This window comes from Antedon mediterranea, chromosome 8 (genome assembly GCF_964355755.1).
Source record: "Antedon mediterranea chromosome 8, ecAntMedi1.1, whole genome shotgun sequence".
Lineage (NCBI taxonomy): Eukaryota > Metazoa > Echinodermata > Crinoidea > Comatulida > Antedonidae > Antedon > Antedon mediterranea.
The window spans coordinates 5,145,208-5,165,313 of NC_092677.1; the positions used below are offsets into that span (position 1 = coordinate 5,145,208).

General features: G+C 32.0%; 2 protein-coding genes across 2 annotated transcripts; both read right to left on the reverse strand.

Moving 5' to 3' along the window:
- Window positions 1-12,658: 12,658 nt before the first annotated feature.
- LOC140057179 (tyrosine-protein kinase ZAP-70-like) lies at window positions 12,659-15,557 on the reverse strand. Its single transcript, XM_072102735.1, has 6 exons — window positions 15,446-15,557; window positions 15,128-15,249; window positions 14,730-14,911; window positions 14,217-14,321; window positions 13,900-14,127; window positions 12,659-12,746 (listed from the first exon to the last, which is right to left on the reverse strand). Exons 1-6 carry the CDS (start codon window positions 15,555-15,557, stop codon window positions 12,659-12,661), a joined length of 837 nt encoding a protein of 278 aa, XP_071958836.1.
- A 2,752-nt stretch (window positions 15,558-18,309) lies between these two features.
- LOC140057181 (mitogen-activated protein kinase kinase kinase 20-like) lies at window positions 18,310-20,043 on the reverse strand. The gene is made up of 2 exons (XM_072102737.1): window positions 19,174-20,043; window positions 18,310-18,405 (listed from the first exon to the last, which is right to left on the reverse strand). The coding sequence occupies exons 1-2, from the start codon at window positions 20,041-20,043 to the stop codon at window positions 18,310-18,312; spliced, it is 966 nt and encodes a 321-aa protein (XP_071958838.1).
- Window positions 20,044-20,106: the final 63 nt, after the last annotated feature.

Here is a 20,106-nt window from a genome sequence, read left to right on the forward strand (position 1 = left end):
GTACATTATATTTTATATGCTATGTTTTCCATTCTTACTCTCCCCACTCTCTATTCACCAGCCTGTGCCTTCTTTGTTATACTTCCTCCAATCCACTCTATTCATTGAGATCCTGATTTTTTTCAGTAATTTTCCTTTTGATTTAACCTTTCAATATTATTCTTGGGAAGAACGGTTTGTTTGTTGTCAGGTCAATATAAAACCCGGACTATAGACATCTGATAAGAAATTTTTTTTAAATAGGCTTTGTTTGCATGTCGCTAAGAGCAACAGCAAACACATCAAAGCAAATAGTTAATAATAATCAGCACCCTGGTTTTCCCGAATTACAAATTCATTGATCTGATAATCATAAGATTTAATACCAAACAAACCTGATATATTTTAGGTAGAGGAGGTTTCAAGTTAATAATCAACCCTGGAAAAAACCATTTCTAAAGAACAATTACATCAACTGAGCCCAAACAAACCTAGCATACTCTAGGTAGATGAGGTCTCAAGTTAATAGGAGCAATCCATATACAGCAAGTATCTGTACGATTAAAGTGTTCAGACAGCTTAATGATAGTGAGGAAACGTCTTGGCATAAAATTTGTTGAAAAGGGTAAACTAAATATAAAAATGTAATATTTAAAAAATACTGTACAGAGGTACTGTATAAATTGTTACACATATCACTAATTAATATCTTTAAAAAATTACCCTGTGATTAACTGCTTTAACAGAAGCTGGTTAATGACATAAAATAATGGATTGGACAAGGTTTGACAGCAGCATCATCAGCTGTGGACAAAGAATGTTGGCATGAAGTGACGACAACCGCACCCGCGCCACTGGACTAAGAGAGATATGTTACTATTACTATTTTGGATATACTTGCATGGTTAAAATGTAAGAGGGATTTTAATTTATGGTGTTAACTCTAACAAAACATTATCATTAAAACAAACATTAGTTTAAATATCTAATATAACACATTAAGGAAATTTACACACAACACAATCATTAGACAGACATGTACAAATAATTTTTTAAAGAAAAAACTGGGAAATTTGGAAAATATTAACCTCAATGCCGGTGGTTTTAAAATTGTGGATGTCGACTGTAGTATCATTACCATTTAACAAAACGGTATCACTGTGATAGCGCTAGTTGCAATCCGTCATGCGTGATTAATTAATGAATGACGTAATAAAAATGATTGAAAGCAGCATTGCCCATGATTGTTCATGTGGGCACTTGATAACATGCCGTCCGCCATGAGAGTTATTGAATAAATAGTTGAGTTGTGTTTTAGAAAATAAACTTGTTAGTGTAGTCTTTTGTCAAGTTACCCACGTACATTTGTACAAACTTAGTGAAAAAACTATTTCATTGTCTTGTTTACCCTGTGTACAGTAGTTACTTCTTCATACATAAGGGTGCTTAGAACATATATTTCATTCACCTTAGATAATAGTAGGCTTAATGAAGACAATGTTATAGAGAAATTACAAATATTAAAGGTCATGAATACAAAAATACAAGTTAGCTTGGGTACAGTACAAATTTTGGGGGAAAAAGTATAAGAACATTTTTTTTTGGTTTTTCTGCATTGTCTGTTTTTTATACCATATAGAATGTCAGAAAAAAAATCCCTGTCCCAGGCAAAATTGTTTACGGCACTTTTAAATGTTGGCCTATATAACACACACAAATGCCTATTAACACACACAAATACCTATATATAGGGGATAGGAAAAACCAATTCACGGTTTTTTTTACTTGGAGTTGTGTTATGATTAAAATTAGCTGAGGCTTACTTTAATAACACTTCTCATAGTAGTTGATAAATCGAGTCGATAACAATGACATTATCATGCCACAATCTAATATGGCGTCCAATTTAACGGGAAACCAACAGTTTTGAAAAATTCCATTTAACGTTAAAACGTACGAATACTACTGTATCTTAAAATTAAATGTATACACAAATCCAAACACGATTGTATTTTATTATACCTCCCAACATTAGAAAAATAGGTCGCAGATAATGCTGACTCAAATTCGCACTTCAGATGGAAAGGAACATTCACGGTAGAAGGTGTTGTTTTTGGTACCCATGTCACAATAGCAGATTCCGATCAGAGTGTTTAGAGTATGCATCAGTGTATGAGACATCCCTTTCGATAAGGAAATACCAATTATTCCTTACACAACACCAGAGATTCCCAGTTCAACCCAATACGTGAAACATTATTATCATCACGGTTCCACCTGCAGAATTATTTAAAATTACTCTGGAACTCCGCAAAAATGATTTTGACAACAGCTTCCCCAATATACAGATGGACAAACTGGTCTGGAATTATGCATTATGTATAAAAATGAGTAATAAAATTAGTTTTAATGTGTTACAATCATTGGCCTGAATCTGGAATTAGTCTACATTGTTGTATAAGACCAAGTTGCAAAACTAAACTATCGAATATATCTGTAACATTTCTTTGATCAACTGCTCTTCATTAAAGCTGTTAAAATCAACAACTTGCAATTTTATTTGGTGGGTTCCAAACCAATTAGTGCAATAGGAATCATAATTAAAGAAGCTTAACATTGTAAATTGTACAATGCTGCAAAAAAGAGATCTGAACAAATTAAAATCTTGCAAAATCTACGTCCTAGAGTTCGGTTAAGCAAAAAGACACTTCACATTGATCAGCGATTCCTTCTCAATCAGTGTTCAGAAATCTTTGTACAAATTGACAGGCAATATACATAATGGCATATAATAGGGCCAACTATCAGATAGTGGGACTCATCTATTCCTAATATGATTCATATGAATCCTATTGCACTCAAAAGTTTAAGAGTTTGTTTGTAGAGATTTTAACAACAGATTTTAATGAAGAGCAGTTGAACAAAGAAATAACTTAGTTAGTAACTTGGTTTTGTACCTATGACAATGAGTAAATGGGGGTTAAATCACTATAGGATTCAGGTAAAAGTTTGGACAATCTCTGGTGTTATGCAAGGAATAATTATCAAAAGTGATGTCTCTTTTAATATAATGATCCTTTCCAAAAGTTTAACACCCTGGTCGGTAATTTGCCGTCTATTTTTAGGTGGATAGCAAGAAACAACACCCATGAAATGTTCCGGTTCCGTCTGAGAAATGAATATAGGTGAATCTGCATTATCCATAGGCTGATCCAGAGAGAGATAAAAAAATTACGACATAGGCCTATGTTAAATTCAGCACTTCATTTTACAATTTTTAAGCCCTCACAAATCCTTCTCCGCTCCAACCCAAACCCGCTAATCAAAATCTTGGATCCGCCACCCTAATGTTGGGAAGACTGGGGGAGGGGGACAATTACTGTAAGTAAGTAGATGTACATTTATGTGGATTCGTGTTTTGTTTTAAGATAGTATGTCTATGGTACATTGTATGGACAAAAAATGTTTTTTTTTCCCGCCAAATTGGATTCTGGCATGATGATGTCATCGTATATCGACTCGATCCATCAACTACTATGAGAAGTAGTTATTAAAGTAAGCCTCTACTAATTTTAATCATTAAAAGAAAACAAGTAACAAAAACCGTTAAATGGTTTTTGCTATCCCCTATATATAGGTATTTGTGTGTGTTATAGGCCAAAAATTATCTGCGACCTATTTTTCTAATGTTGGGAGGTATAATAAAATACAATCGCCTTTGGATTTGTGTATACATTTAATTTTAAGATACAGTAGTATTCGTACATTTTAACGTTAAATGGAATTTTCAAAACTGTTGTTTTCCCGCCATATTGGATTCTGGCATGATAATGTCATTGTTATCGACTATATTTATCAACTACTATGAGAAGTGTTATTAAAGTAAGCCTCAGCTAATTTTAATCATCATAACAAAACTCCAAGTCAAAAAAACCGTGAATTGGTTTTCCCTATCCCCTATATATAGGTATTTGTGTGTGTTAATAGGCATTTGTGTGTGTTATATAGGCCAAAATTTAAAAGTTCCGTAAACAATTTTGCTTAAGACCCTGGAATGGGGATTTTTTTTGACATTCTATATGGTATACTCTATCCGCAAATGTGTATATTAACTGTTCTGCACCCAGGCTAAGTGTGTTAAAAAGATCTTATAAAAATATGAATAAACACCGAACATACAGTAGACAAAAATATTTAAAAAAATATATCGTGAACATATAAAAATATAAAAAATATATATATAGCAGTATATACAAAATTTAAAAATGCAGCGTTACATATAGGTTATGACAACTTACATTTCCAATCTATCTTTTAACATTTGTGTTATATAAATGGCAAGAATTTAGAACAAATGACTTTCGAAGACCATCATGATCTCTTCTTAGTGGACGTAGCCCGACACCGATCTGTTTAAAACATAGTACTTATTTAGTAGGTGTGTGTGGTCATTCATAATTTTTACTACTTTATGTAATACTCTTTACAGAAGAAGTAGTATACATACCTGAAAACTTATTTCTACAAACAGCAGCACTACAGTGTGAACAACTAACTGGTCAAACGAAAAGGTGTCTTCATAAATAATTACTGTGAAAAGTAAATCAAAGAGCTGAATTAGGCTGGACAGATAGAAAAAATAAAATTAAAATTGTTCAATATAAATATATAATAACACGACATGTTTCGGGCATAACCCATCGTCAAGTTAAGAGAACTGTAACAAAGGATAATACATATCAGTCACAATTTTGTGAAAAGGTGTTATCTTTATGTGTGTACTGCACATGCGTGAGGTCAGCTTTTTAACAAACCAATAAAAACGGGCTTGACTATATTTACAAAATGGTTTTATCAAGATTGGTGCGATAGCATTGTACTTTACACTTTGTGTGGGTGTACACAAAGTAGGTAGGTAAAGAAATAATATAATAGGTCTGTTTTACCGTACAAAGAAAATGACTGAAACTGAACATAAATTTGGGTCTCAATTGTACAAACTTTCAAGTTTCAAAGTTTATGACATCATTTTTAAACTTGTCAACAACAAAAGAGTGGTTGATCAGTACGAATCAAATACATGCGGTAGGCCTAAGTTTTCAATTTTAGTTAGCAAAATATATGGTGATACTTTCCCCATCCTTATCTGGGTTGCAGGGACTTGATGATATGCTGTGAGGAATATGCGTCTAATCATGATATCATATACAATTCAAAAAAATCTGTATGCATGTTATTTCAGCCAAAACGACGCAATTGTGATCCTGAAGTATTTTTATGTAATAATCAACTTGAATTTGTTACCTCAGTGAAGTACCTTGGACACACACATACCTTTAAAATGTCATAATTGTCAAAATTCATTATCTTTACATATATTCACATACACAAGTAACATAATCAAAGTTTTTGGCCTATATATTTTCTCTTTTAAAAAAAAAAACAGTTTTCTAGCATTAGACTATATTTATTTGTCTATTTTGAAACTGCTTTCTAGCATTTCTTACACATTTCTTTTCCCCATGTTTTTATTTATTTATTTATTTCAGTTGAGTTTTAGTATTTTAAATCTTCAGTTGGATATTGTGATTGTAAATTTGGATTTATTTATACAGAAAAATGTTATATATTGTTAATGTTTTATATTGTAGCATTTTACTGACTAAATATGGAAACAAAAGTTTATGTTATGATAAAAATAATATAATATAATATTGACAAATTCAAAAGATATATTTGTTAGAATTGTGTATTCTGAATCTAAATTAGCTGTTTATAGCTATACAGTAGTTGATGGTAAACAGTGTGACTGTCTGTTTATGATGGGATGTATTATTTTTGGTTCATTGTGTAATACAATGATGTAACAGATACTGTAATCAACTAATTACATGCCCTAAAATTGATGAAAGAGCACAAACATTTTGTGGTAGCAATCTTTTACCGTCAATAAATGTGGTCAAAGGTCACTCAACAAAGAGTTCAGTAAAGTACTTTTAGAATTCTTATGTAATCAATCAGGCCGTCAAACAGCAAAATTGGTATTCTTCATTGAATGTATACTCTCTAGTTGAGTTGTTATTTAATAATTGTGAATTTACCAAAAGGCACAAAAAAAGTTGGCTATTCAGTCTCCCACTATTTAGATTACAATAGGAGCATAACAATGTTTAATTACATTACAGTGTATTGACCGAATATGTTTAATATAGTGGCTATTCATTTTTAATTGGTAAGGAAATAATATAAAGTAAATTTCATACTTGAAAATTACTTAAATTGTTGCATCTACACCAAACTTGTTATGGGTCTGTTTTACCGTACAAAGAAAATGACTTATTAAACTGAACTTAAATTTGGATCTCAATGGTACAAACTTTTAAGTTTCTTTAGGCAATTCTATTTTATCGATTCTTTTATCTCCATCATCAAAATATATACAGTATCTATTTTGATGAATACATTTAGTCTTACTTTTCCTGTTCTATTTGTTGAGGTTTTGAACGAATGAATCAACTAAAATAACTGGAATCAATGGGTTAATTAAATTATTTTTACATTTTTAGAACATTAACTTGCTTTGAAAAATAACTTACCTTTTGGTTGGGTACATTTAATGCTAGATTTTCTTCTTCATTTTTTGTAGGACACTTTCTTGAAAGGAAAAGTTGACCACCCCTGTGATAATATACGTAAGAAGAAAAATAATTATTGATAATAAGAATTCTGTAATTGGTTCCCAACATATTTGCAATTATTTGATGTTTTATTATGTCAACACTGCATTTTCCCTCTTTATCTCTCTGGTTATTTTAATAAATACTGTATTATATTTATTTTATTTCCAATTTGTTGTTCCACTCAACTTTTGAGTATTCACATGGTGAAATAACACGCCTATTTCATTGTCTTCTTTACCCTGTGTAGTTACTACTTTCTGATATCATACACAAGGGTGCTTACAACCTATATTTCATTTATTTCTTTTTTCACAATATTTCTTTCATAAGTCGCTATTGATAGTGGTTTTAGCTTACCTTTGGCCATATCATTGTTAGGTGAGTTTTTCTTATCATTTACTATCTGGTTACTAGTTCCTATACAATATTTGTACAGTAATAAAGTACTTGAGTACAGTCACGCTATTCACCATCAACTACGGTCAACAACCATCAACAATCATTAACAATTATCAACTATTCTCTAAAATAATCATTACTATCATTTGTCAACTGCTATCCTGCCAACATTTCCACAACTAATTTAGATTTTAGATTGAGTATGTACAAACACGATAACACTACCTTTAAAATGTCAGGGAGCTAAGTTAATTGATCAGATATTTTCCCTCTTTGCCTAAATATCTATTGTCGGCATGCTTTAGGCCTACTATAATCTTAGAAAAAAAATTCAAACAAACTAATTTGTATGAAAAAGAAAAACAGGCAAAGTAAGCCCAGTATACTCTGCTTTGTTTTCATCGAGATTATAATTCGTTCGATAGACGGAGCAAAGTTTATGACGTCATTTTTAAACTTGTCAACAACAACAAAAGTGGTCGATCAGTACGAATCAAATACATGCGGTAGGCCTAAGTTTTCAATTTTAGTTGCAAAATTTAAAAACATCATATTTTTTGTGAATTATATAGTATGTGTAGACTGAATTCACTTCGATTCTTCTAGATTCATTAACAAAATATATATATACATTCTCGTATGCTTCTTGTAAGGCTTTATTTAGTTGTTTTTAGTTCATCCTTTGAACTTTGCTAACCTAAAACCTAACATGGCTAATGCAGAAACCTATCAAACATGCCCACCAAGTCCTTGTGTACCGGGTCTGTGAGCTATATCTCAAAATAATTGTCAAACTCTGTTAATTACCATCCCCTTCGTTTACCGTTCTGCTAAAGATTCCCTATTATAACTAATAACCTACAACCAGAAATATTAAATTAAGGTGGCTATTTGCACTGTGGTCAGTACTACTATTCTAGGTACTATAGCAGGTAGCAGGGCGATACCTTTCTTTCTATTTCCACAATATTTCTTTCATAAGTCGCTATTGATAGTGTTTTTATGATTTAAATAATAACTTGAATATGTCGGCTGTATTATCTCTGATGTTAAAATAAACAATCTCAGTTATGCTGAATATGATACTTTCCCCATCCTTATCTGGGTTGCAGGGGCTTGTTGATATGCTGTGAGGAATATGCGTCTAATCATGATATCATATACAATTCAAAAAAATCTGTATGCATGTTATTTTGTCCAAAACGACGCAATGGTGATCAAGTACCTTGGTCACACACATACCTTTAAAATGTCATAATTGTCAAAATTCATTATCTTTACATACATTCACATACACAAGTAACATAATCAAAGTTTTTGGCCTATATATTTTCTCTTTCTTTTAAAAAACAGTTTTCTAGCATTAGACTATATTTATTTTGAAACCGCTTTCTAGCATTTCTTTTCCCAAGTTTTTATTTATTTCATTTTTTTTTTCAGTTGAGTTTTAGCATTTTCAATCTTCAGTTGGATATTGTGATTGTAAATTTGGATTTATTTATACAGCAAAATGTTATATATTGTTAATGTTTTATATTGTAGAATTTTACTGACTAAATATGGAAACAAAAGTTTATGTTATGATAAAAATTAATATTGACAAATTCAAAAGATATATTTGTTATAATTGTGTATTCTGAATCTAAATTAGTTGTTGATAAACAGTGTGACTGTCTGTTTATGATGGGATGTATTATTTTTGGTTCATTGTGTAATACAATGATGTAATGATACTGTAATCAACTAATTACATGCCCTAACATTGATGAAAGAGCACAAACATATTTTGTGGTAGCAATCTTTTACTGTCAATAAATGTGGTCAAAGGTCACTCAACAAAGAGTTCAGTGAAGTACTTTTAGAATTCTTATGTAATCAATCAGGTCGTCAAACAGCAAAATTGGTATTCTTCATTCAATTTATACTCTCTAGTTGAGTTGTCATTTAATAATTGTGAATTTACCAAAAGGCACAAAAAAAGTTAGCTTGATTTTGTGAGTTCCTATATTGAGAAATTTCTATTCAAATTTTGTCACATATACACACTTGTAAAAGTAATTATTAATTGATGTAAAACAATTTGAAATAGTATCAATATGGGGGATTATGGGGATTGTTCTTACTTAAGAGGTAATTTTTTATTTAAAAAGTGAAAAGTTTATTCCGTAAAGTAATAGTAGTATTAGTCTATAGGGAATATAGGCGCACACTGACAATGAAATATAAAATGGTTCAGGACCCCAACAAACTACACATAATACCACTAGCCACTAGTAGCATATTTAGAATCAATTTCTTTTTCATTTAGAAACATTTATTAAACAACCAAACAGTTATTATCAACAGTAGAATAGGCACTGTGTTCATTCATGCATGGAATTCCCCCAAAATGTAGTGCCACAGGGGATTTTATTTTCCGTTCCGGAGTTCCTCCATCGGTTTGTTTCGGACACGATCGAATCTTCGGTAAAGCTGCTCATCAATGCGTGACAATGTATCCACAATCACAATTTATATTTTTTTTATTCCTACACACATCCATAGTCAATTGACCTGTGACGTCACAGCAATTTACGGCGATGGCTTTACGGCGAGCGTGTGCGGCAATATCTTTAATCTCGCGATTGTTCTGAAATCATATGTACATCCCTAATACGTTGTAAAAATATGGTCCTCATCAAGTTGTCCTTTAAAAAGTAGGGTAAAAACAAACACGTTTTTTTCATGTGCGACAAATTTTTTAAAACAAAAAACTCCTCAATCTAAGGTTTAGATACTAATATTTATGAATCAAGTAAAAACGAATTGGGGAAATTCTTTTGCGCTCCGTGCCAGAGCCACAAAGTTCTAAGAAATTCAAAGATCTTATTTATCCATGGCAAGATCAATAAGATGTACCTATTGTTCTCTATCTAGAGCTTTAAGCCAACCTTTTGCAACGAGAAACAAACTTTAAAGGTAAACTGAAAGGTCCTGAATATTTTTGAATTACATTTTATTATAAACACAAACTAAAAATAAATTGCTGGTCAAATTTAAAAAACTAACCCATATAAGAAATTAAGCGATTACTATCTGAGCTCAACATTATAACTTGCTTAGCTTCATCAAGCCTGTTATGTTTTCCAGTAGGTTAATTTTTTGAGTAAATTGAACATTTTCGCATATACGCATGTGCAGTTTCATTTTTATAAACAAAGTTTTCCATTATTGCATGTGCTGAGTATATGTGGAAATGTTCGATTTGCGTGAACAAATTCACCTAGTTGAAAACAGGCTTTATTTATTTATTAAACTTTGTAGCTCTAAGTAGCTCTAACAGCTGTACAGCTGACTTGAAGAGGCCCTCTAACCTTTCCCATATATTAAATTGTTATTTCAATTCAATTCAAAATTAACATTTATTTCCAAAATGGTGGCGTCAACAATAAAGCAAAAGCTTGTGTCAGGGACGCCAAAACAAAACAAAACAAAAGCAAACAAAACATATATATACAACACAGAAATGAAAATAACAATAAGACATTTTGTATGTTTTCAAATTATGCTACAATTCTCATCGAAACAGTTTTATTGCGCTTTATGGTTATATCTGTTGTGGTATCAAGTTCGAGAGAAGTACAAATTTCTTGCAACATTGGCAAAGAGAGTCTGGAGAGTTGTTCTTGACCTTTTAATTCACAAATTACTTTCAAATGTTACCCTTCCAGCTGTATATTTCCTGCCTTCCTTCAACTTTCACTTCACATACAGTATGTACTCTCCTGCATCTTCAGATCTAATGTTTCAGATCTTAAGATACACCTTATCCTTAATAATATATGCACATTGATAGGGATTGACTGAGAATGATTTTAAACTTTCATGTGAGGTTACCGATGTCAGGAACCTATTTGCTTCTCCTCCAGTATGCATATACCACTTGATATCATATATTATAGCTGAATCATCAAAATATGTTATATTTAAAAGCAATTCAACAAATTGTCGTCCCACATTAGTAGTAACATCAGCAAGCTCCATTTTGAGAGCAGCTATAAAAACAAGAACGGAAGACAAAATTTGTTTTATTACTTTCCTTTGGCATTGCTTACATGAGAATAATTTATCAGGCCTACAACAGCGTGTGTAGAGAAGTAAACAAGGTGTTTCTGCTATGTAATAAGGAAGGAGAGTGTCAGGCTGTCCAATGCCTAAGTAGTATTATATTATCCAGACTTCTGTAGAGTTTCTGAGAGAGATATGGTGGAATCTATAGGCCATTGCTCAGTTATGATGGTTTGGATGACTGCTTAATACAGTAGGCTCCTGGCACTCATATCTATTTCTCCTTTGTAGCTTTATAAAAATATTATCTGTAATTCATAATCCCAAGTCCTGTTTGGGCTTAACTCTACAGCAATTGGATTCCCTAACTATTGTAAATGTTATGTGTATCTAAAACATGGAAAATGATTGAAATTCTTCCAAGCACAAAACCTTGCTGTCAAATTTTGCAATCTTTCATATGAAGGATTCACAAAGGAATTGAATATAAAGTACAAAATTACCTTTCCTAACTGTTAGCTGTGTAGTATCTTCCAGCTTCTTTTCCCAAACAACTGGCTTCACTTCACATTGATACTTGCCAACATCACCAAGTACAACATTCTTTATCTTCAAAGATAACATAAAGAAAGTTGATTTATTTTAAAATGTTAAATGCATGTGCGCATGTAACTTTTTTTGAAACACACATGTTTACTCCACAGAAAGTTTACCCTTTATATGAATTCAGTTTTCACCAAGTGTCAATAAAATATGACTTTTGGTCAATTTAGTTTACTATCAGGTGCCTAAAACCTTGAAATAATTTCCTATTTGGATCATAATATTACAGAAGAGAAATGTTTCTTTATTTGTTGATCCAGACTGTAAAAAAGACCAACAGTCTACTTGAGAAAGCAAACTGAATGTTTGCCAAACGTTGTTGTAAGTACCATTTTAAGTACTTTGGATCTATTGTACAGTAACAACAAATAAGAAAAATAAAAGAAAAATTTCTCTTCTTATCAGCTGCCTATCTATAGATAGCTACATCATGTTTATTAGTAAACTTTTTCATGTTTGTTACTAAGGTCCTGTGTCTTTCTGCAAAAAAATAACCAGTTATTAACCATGTGAATAAATTTAACTCTAATTTCTTGGCAGTAGAAACAGAACAAATGTGTAATACCTGGTTAAATGGCAGCCTGAAAATAACGGTTAAAAACACTCAATTAATTTGTTGTTAGAACGCCATTGAACCGGTTAAACCCAAATGGAAAGTTCATGTCAAAAAAACATTTAAATGAAATATAAACATTTAATACATATAATTTTACAATGTATTTTAATATTACATAGCCTATGTAAATACGTGAACGTGATTGGTTGAAACTGCATCACATGACAACCACTGCGAGGATCGTAAATCGTATATATCCTCGAGAACGATGATATTGACTGAGTAATTTTCGCGTAATTATCGTGTCCCTGTCATTAATCATATAAATTCTCGAGTTCGATGATATTGACTGTGTAATTTTCGTGTGGCAACACTCACGTTAAACAAAAGTCATCTACTGGATCTTGAACCTGCGATGGAATGCGGTGGAATTGTCACCTCCATCAAGAGACAACGCTTCACGCACTGCGCCACGGAACTTGCTTGAAGAAAATCAACTAAAATATTTAAACTATGCATACATAGCGCCCTCATTTGTTATTAGTCCTCCCTAGATGTGATGAAAGATCATTTGTGATTGGTTAATACTCACAGTAGTAACCGGTACGCGCGCGACGCACGATACTCGCAACTGAACATCCGGTGATTCGGCTCGAAGGAAGAAGACGAATTGTTATTTATTCGGCCTATGATAATATTATTATTATTAATGTAGGCTTATTGATGGAAATTCTTCTGTTATTATTTAAACGACCTAGGCTAGTGAATATTTTATTGCCAAGGAATCATTAATTAGTAATTATCTGTATATTATTCTTCACAAGGTAAGGTGTCTAGGCAGCTTGTTTACATACAATACAACAAGGAGGCTTAGATAGCCTAGCCTAGCTTCACCCGACCCAGCAGACTTGTTCTTGGCTATGTAATATAACAGATATCGCCTTTTATATCGGTAAAATATAAGATTTAACATCCCCTCGGGATGATATTATGTTCTCGGGGAATTATATATATCCCTCAGCTGCCGCTTCGGGATATATATATTCCCTCGAACATAATATCATTCCCTCGGGGATGTCAAATCTTATATTTCACCTCTAAGCAGGCAATATCTGTATAATGTTGATTATTTATCTGATCACATGGCCTACAACATAATGATATGCTTATGAATAGAAATAATCTACAATAGGTAAATTGATAGAAAGTAAATTATTAAGTGTGATTTCATTCCAAATATGGAAATGTGTACAAATTCACAATATTTTAGCATACTTATATTGTAGATAGATCATCAAATTCCTATATGTGTCCATTTTGTTACAAAATTACTATTTATTTGTTACGATTTGAATAAAAGGCAGTTAGTGTAGAGTATAAGCTATAGAATATGCTATATGGTGAGTAGTTGTATATTAAAACAATACTTAACTAACTATAAATTGGTCAACTTCTTATTTCAGAAAACTAGATACAAAACTCATATTTAATAAACATACAACTTAAAAACCTAAAATTTATGACTGACCGACATATATCTATACATTGTATAGCCACCAACCCACTCTCATAATCAAAATGTTAGGTAGATATGGTACCTACCTCCGTTTTACGAGGCCAAGCTGCAAGCATTACAATGGATTCGTAATCAACGCCTCGCAATCTTCTTTCACTTGCTCAAATGACGGCCGATCTTTGCGTTGCGTCATCCAACAATTTTGCATTATGTTATACGCGTCGTTTGATATGTTATACGCTTCAGAATGATCACGGCGTGGCTGCGACTGCTTTAGTCTACCGCCACCCTCAAGAAAATCAACAATGATTTTGATCGACACGTATTTTCCTTGATCATCGATATACCTGGATGGAAAATCAAACAAAAACCAAATTTAGGCTTAGTTTTTTACTCAAAAAAATTTAAAAGGAAACAAAATTATTTATTTACTTACGTTGGGGCATTTCCATATGTAAACATCTCCCACATCAACACACCAAAGCTCCAAACGTCACCCTCACGACTAAACTTCCGATGTCTGATGCATTCTGGTGCATACCTGAAAAAACAATAATACTCTTACATCACACCAAAGATTTCTCGAAAGAATTCAACGATTTACAAGAAGTGCTGCTTAAGTATTCAGCTAAAAGAAGGAAAATTCTATATTTTTATAAAAAGTACATTATTTACAATGAGGAAGGATTCATGCTCATGATGTACAATAATGGTTCACCAAAAAGCCTCCCATGTCAGGGGGATTACCACCTATCTGATAAGACAGTGATTAATTTAATATTGGTAATCCTTGGTCATTTGCCTAAAGACTTATAAAAAATAAAAAGATAAATAAAAAATGTTTATATGTGCTCGTCAACGGTCAGCAAGGGAGCAATCTTGCATAAGACGTGGCATAATAAATACACACAAGTAGTGAAATGTATTATTAACAATGACACAAACTTACCATTTATAAGGCGTGTCTTCACTGCCTCTAACAACATAATAGTCACTATCTGACCCAAAACTCTTGGCTAGGCCAAAATCAGTGATTTTGACATGGTGTTCACTAGCCACTAGAATGTTGCTAGCAACTAGATCTCGATGCACAATACATGTGTCCTTGTGGTTGCCAAGGTAATGCATAGCCTAGAAAAATGAGTGATTATACAAATAATTATTTCATTTTGGCACATTGCCAAGGACTGTCAAAGGTTGATTTAACGTTTGTCCTTCGTCTATCATCCTCAAACGAAAGCTTGTTACATAGTGTATAAGTCCAGTATTAAACATTGGTTTGTTTAATTTGAATTTAATTGATAATTTGAAGTCCGGCCTTGATCTATCGATTCAAAAGTTACTTACTGCACAAATCTGAGTACAAAATAAATACAACACGTCATCAGACAGAATGGACTTTTTATCTTTTAGATAATGTTTCAATGCACCAAGTGGAAAAAATTCTAAAACTAATCTGAGACATCTTCCTGCAAAATAAAGGAAAAAGATAATTAAATAAACAAATTGTCTAAATTACCTTTTTTCCTACAGCGAGCAACTTACCAAAACTGTCATGGACCTGCCAAATGGCAGATGACAAGGTAGACAAGGTAGGTATTTAAAATAACAATAGATATCCAGATTCGAAAAGGGACAAAAAATGCATTAAAGTAAACAGTTTACCTTTTGAAACACCTAAAACTTTGACAATATTGTCGTGTTTTAAACAAGACATCAACTGAATTTCACGCTTGAACGCATCGAAGTACTTGTCATAATTCTTCTCTTTCAACATTTTAACAGCCACAATTTTCTGAGGTTCAGTCGTGAAACCAGAATCCACTTTCCAAATTGCTTTGTTAACTTTCCCATAAAAGCCCTTAAAAAATAGGAAATTAGATTAAACTATTTATTGCAATGACTGCCTCATACATTTATACATTAAAAAAAAAATCATACATTATTACAGTACAAAAATGTAATTACTGCAGTAATAATTTTGACATTACGTGTCAATAACATAACATATAGTTTAAAGGTTTACAAGGCAATTAAATATTTAAAATACTTTTAAAGTCAGGTTTGCAGTATACAAGCATCACAACTGAACTATCAACTATACTTTATACTTTTTACAGAACGCTCCAAATCATAGAGGGTTGTTTCTTTTACAAGTTAATAGAGTTTTTTTACAAAAGCAGACTATAAATGAAGCATACCACTCCAAGTAATTGTTTAATGTGGAGATTGCTGTCTGGTATGTAAGGCAAGTGAAACTCTTCATCTAAGGTAGGCATTGATTCCTCATCTATTTCATAGTCATCCTGCGAAAGCAAATACACAATACAATACAACTTTTGGAATAAAAAAAACAAACTTAAAAAGAGTAAATTTATCCTATAACATGGGTGTGAAAACATAGGCAAAATTTTCAACAGATTTGTGTATTTTACAAGAGCTATAAAAATACATATACAGTGAACACATCACTTAGGATACACCTATTTAGAGGACACTTTTGGGGTCCCAAAGGTGCCTTGTGAATAGAACAAGACCGTTAGGCACCAGTCATACAAATTAAGCACTGAATTTAACAAGCAAATATAGAATAATGTTCCTTATTCAAATATTCACAGGAAAAGTTGCGTTAAAGAGATTTGCATTCTGAGATGGCGGCAAAACTGGAAGGTCTGTTTAAAAAATAATGATACACAATATTAACTAGATTTAATTCGTCACTATGACAAATTATAGGTTATATGCATTTGATTGAAATAAAGATAATTGATTTGTAAAAGATATATTGATTGATTGATTTTCTCAGAATCTTTAATTATTTATAATATATGCTAAGATCTTGCTAATGCAAATACAATAGCCGGTATCGCAATCCGATCAAAGATCCCTCTGCGTATAATGTCATAAACCATATTTGTTACATAATAATAAAGACATAAGTTTCTTTTTATCTAGATTTCATTATAAATCATGTGTATAATCTATACACTAAGAAATAAAATTGAACAAACAATACAAATAATAAAAAAAAAAATTTATTTCGTCTCGTTACCCAAGGTGAGGCTCGATCTCGGTACCTTGAATGCCATAATCACGAGCACAGACCACCGAGCCATACACAACTTACTAAAACATGTAGAAAGATTCCTCCGTGTATTTACTATTCAGTAGCCACTTTGGTGCAGATAGATTATTACATACCGCAATGAATTATAATTTATTACTATGATGACATCTTTAAAAATTTAAAAAAATGATGCACTGTCAAACTATATACTTTTAACTTTAATATATGAACTTCTTAAGAAAGAAAGTTAATGTTAAGTTTGTTATTTCGGCCTAAGAAAATGTCAAAATTTGTTTGATTGTCGAAATAATTTTTTTTTAATTCAATATGCAATTAATGATGACTTAATCAACTTTTGTTCTCTTAATTTGATAATAAATCATACATATGATACATACACTTCAAGAAAATGAAATAAAAAATAGGTGTTCCCCAGCATTCTGACGATATATATTAATTTTAAAATTTAGCATATTTTCACTATTTTGTTAACTTATACGTGCGTAGCCTGTCACTTTTGACGTGCTCGTATAACGCAATTTCGAGTTGAAAAGTGAATCAAATATGATGATATTATTAAAGAAAGGTTGTAAAACAGAAATCGGGAAAAAATAGTGCGCATTAACGTTTAACGCGCAGTGCGCGTGCAAAATTCTGCGCACTCGTGGCAATTTTTTAAACGCTTAAAATTGCCTGAAACGTACTCTAATTTCATCGAAAATAAATTTTGACAATTTTAAAACTTTTAAGCGCGCGTACGCATGCGTTATATGCGCTACGCACGTAATTATATTGCCATATGATGAAATATGACCTGAAATTTATGAGTACCAAATTTTGTTTAAAAGTGATTCGTGCTTGTGAAGATATGATTACAAACGTGATTTCATTAAATCGCGCATAGACCGCGTAATTTATGATTGCGCACCGTGAAAACATGACCACATCGATTCCTGGCCATAAGGAATATACTCTGAAAAATTGACTTAGCTAGATGAAACTGATATCAAGATAATTCACGGACAAAATAGTGCTAAGGAAAGAATAAATAAATAAATAAATAAAGATCCTGACAGAATCAAGAGGTTATATGCATATCATGCATATAACCTAATTATGCATTTAGTAACATTCTAGGTACCATTATATAGTAATAGCAGAAGATTATGGGCCCGGTCAGGCTTAGTTATTTTAATTCGGTAAGTTGGTTCCTATCTACTAAATAATAATTGTGCCCATGAAACCAATGACCCAATTAAATAGCTAAGTTTACGTTTACTTCCAAATGATTTGAAATTTCTAAATATGCATAATATTTAATTACAAGGTACAAACATCTTAATCTTAAAAATTATTATTATTATCCAATAAATATTATCTATACAAAAAAAAATATTTTCAGTGTTGTAGTTTTTGTACAATACACTAGGCCTAGAGAATTAACACATATTCCAAAACCAAATTATAATAAAGTATTGTATTTACCAACTTCTGTTAACCTTTTTTCCACATTGACAGCATTATTGTCACCACCAGGAAATGGTCTTTCATCTGGCATCTATAAACATAAAATAAATTATTAGAGTTGTTATTTCATTTAAAAAAAGGGACAAAAAAAAGCGCAGATTGCTGAAATTGTAAATATTTCAGTTCCCCAAGATGACATTTTGATACATTTAGAATTAAAATTGTATCTCTGCATAAATGTCAGCTTCTGGTAATGGTCTGTCACCTAGTATTAAAGTACAACTTTACTCAGAACCATATTTTGACAACATATTTAAGGGATGTAATATGATTTCAGAACAATTGCGAGATTTACGATATCGCCACGTATATCATCATACTTAAGTGGGCTTAGCGAAATCTCCCACATGAGTTTTCACTTTTGTTAACATACAATACAAGATATAGTTACCCATCATTTCATTTGCTATTTTGACCCGCATTAGGCTTAAATTTGCCAAAATGTTTAGTCTAATTAGCATAATTGTCACCTTCTGGTGAGCGCAATGAGCAATGACTTTTGAAATGGTGCTATATACATCAACGATTGATAGTTTGATTGATATTGGTGTTGATGAAATGCGCTTTGGCCATTCATTGTGTGCTGATGATAAAACATAAAATAAGGAGCAATATCAACCATGTTTCATGTCCAGTCTCGACAGCCAACACACTAACCGACCGTGCCTATAGAAAACTTGAAACAAATTAACTTAATCCATTTGTACCTTAAACCCACAAAAACAGTTTTACTACTTTCTTTCAAAAACCCCAGGCACATTTGAGTAAAACATTATTGAGATTGGATTTAAGAACACACCTCTATAAAATCTTTGACTTCAACCTCCATTGTAATAGACAAGTCCTGCATGGTTTGCAGTATATCTAAAATACTTGGCCTTTTCATTCTGTCTGTCTCCCAACAACTATGCATCATATCCTTTAACTTAGAGGGCATTTCATCATTTAGTGGGTAATTACCATCCACCTTCTCAGTTTTATGTGGTTCACGTAAGGTCCTCATTTCCCATATCACAACACCATAAGAATATATGTCTGAACGCTTTGATACCATTATCCTTGACCCACGGCCTTTAAAAAATGCCTCAAAGTTTTCAGGAGCCATCCATGGAAGAGAACCAGTATATGTAGTAGTAACTGTCTCATCAGTTATGCAGGAAATTCCAAAGTCACAAACTTTCAAATTATATTTATCAGTAATTAAAAAATTTAACGATTTGATATCACGATGAATTATATCAAGTTCATGAAGATACTGTATTGCAAGAGCGCCTTGCCGTGTCCAGGTGAAAAATGTTTCATTCTCAAGAAGTTGCTCCTGTTCTCGTTTCTGGCTTAAATAATGATGTAATGATCCATTAGCTGCATATTCCATTATCATACAATCCATATGATCTTTCTTACTAACCCCTAGAATCTCTGTTATGAATTTTCTACCAATATGTTTTTGTTCTTCGTCAGCTTTAATTTTTCTTAATACAACAATTTCAATTTCTCGAAAATGGTTGAGACGTTTAATCGCAACAGGAAAATCTTTTTTAGTTTTCCAAACCCCTTTCAACACACTGCACGTTCCACCATGTCCAATAAGTTCTCCAAATTCAATATCATTACATGGTATTTCTAAAATCTCAGGATATGGTTTGATCACTGTTTTATTACTTGCCATTATTGTTGCTCAAAGTGGAGATCTGGAAAGACAAATAAATATGTACATTATTATTTATACGCT

What these genes read in the sequence shown, in the direction of transcription:
- LOC140057179 (XM_072102735.1), bottom strand. Translation starts at nt 15,557, where the DNA reads ATGTTGAAAGAGAAGAATTATGACAAGTACTTCGATGCGTTCAAGCGT. An exon ending in AGTTTTAGGTGTTTCAAAAG is followed by an intron (nt 15,250 to 15,445) that starts GTAAACTGTTTA and finishes TTTATTTTGCAG; the next exon opens with GAAGATGTCTCAGATTAGTT. An exon ending in GCGTTGATTACGAATCCATT is followed by an intron (nt 12,747 to 13,899) that starts GTAATGCTTGCA and finishes ATTTTCTTCAAG; the next exon opens with CAAGTTCCGTGGCGCAGTGC.
- LOC140057181 (XM_072102737.1), bottom strand. Translation starts at nt 20,043, where the DNA reads ATGGCAAGTAATAAAACAGTGATCAAACCATATCCTGAGATTTTAGAA. An exon ending in AAGTCAAAGATTTTATAGAG is followed by an intron (nt 18,406 to 19,173) that starts GTGTGTTCTTAA and finishes TTATGTTTATAG; the next exon opens with ATGCCAGATGAAAGACCATT.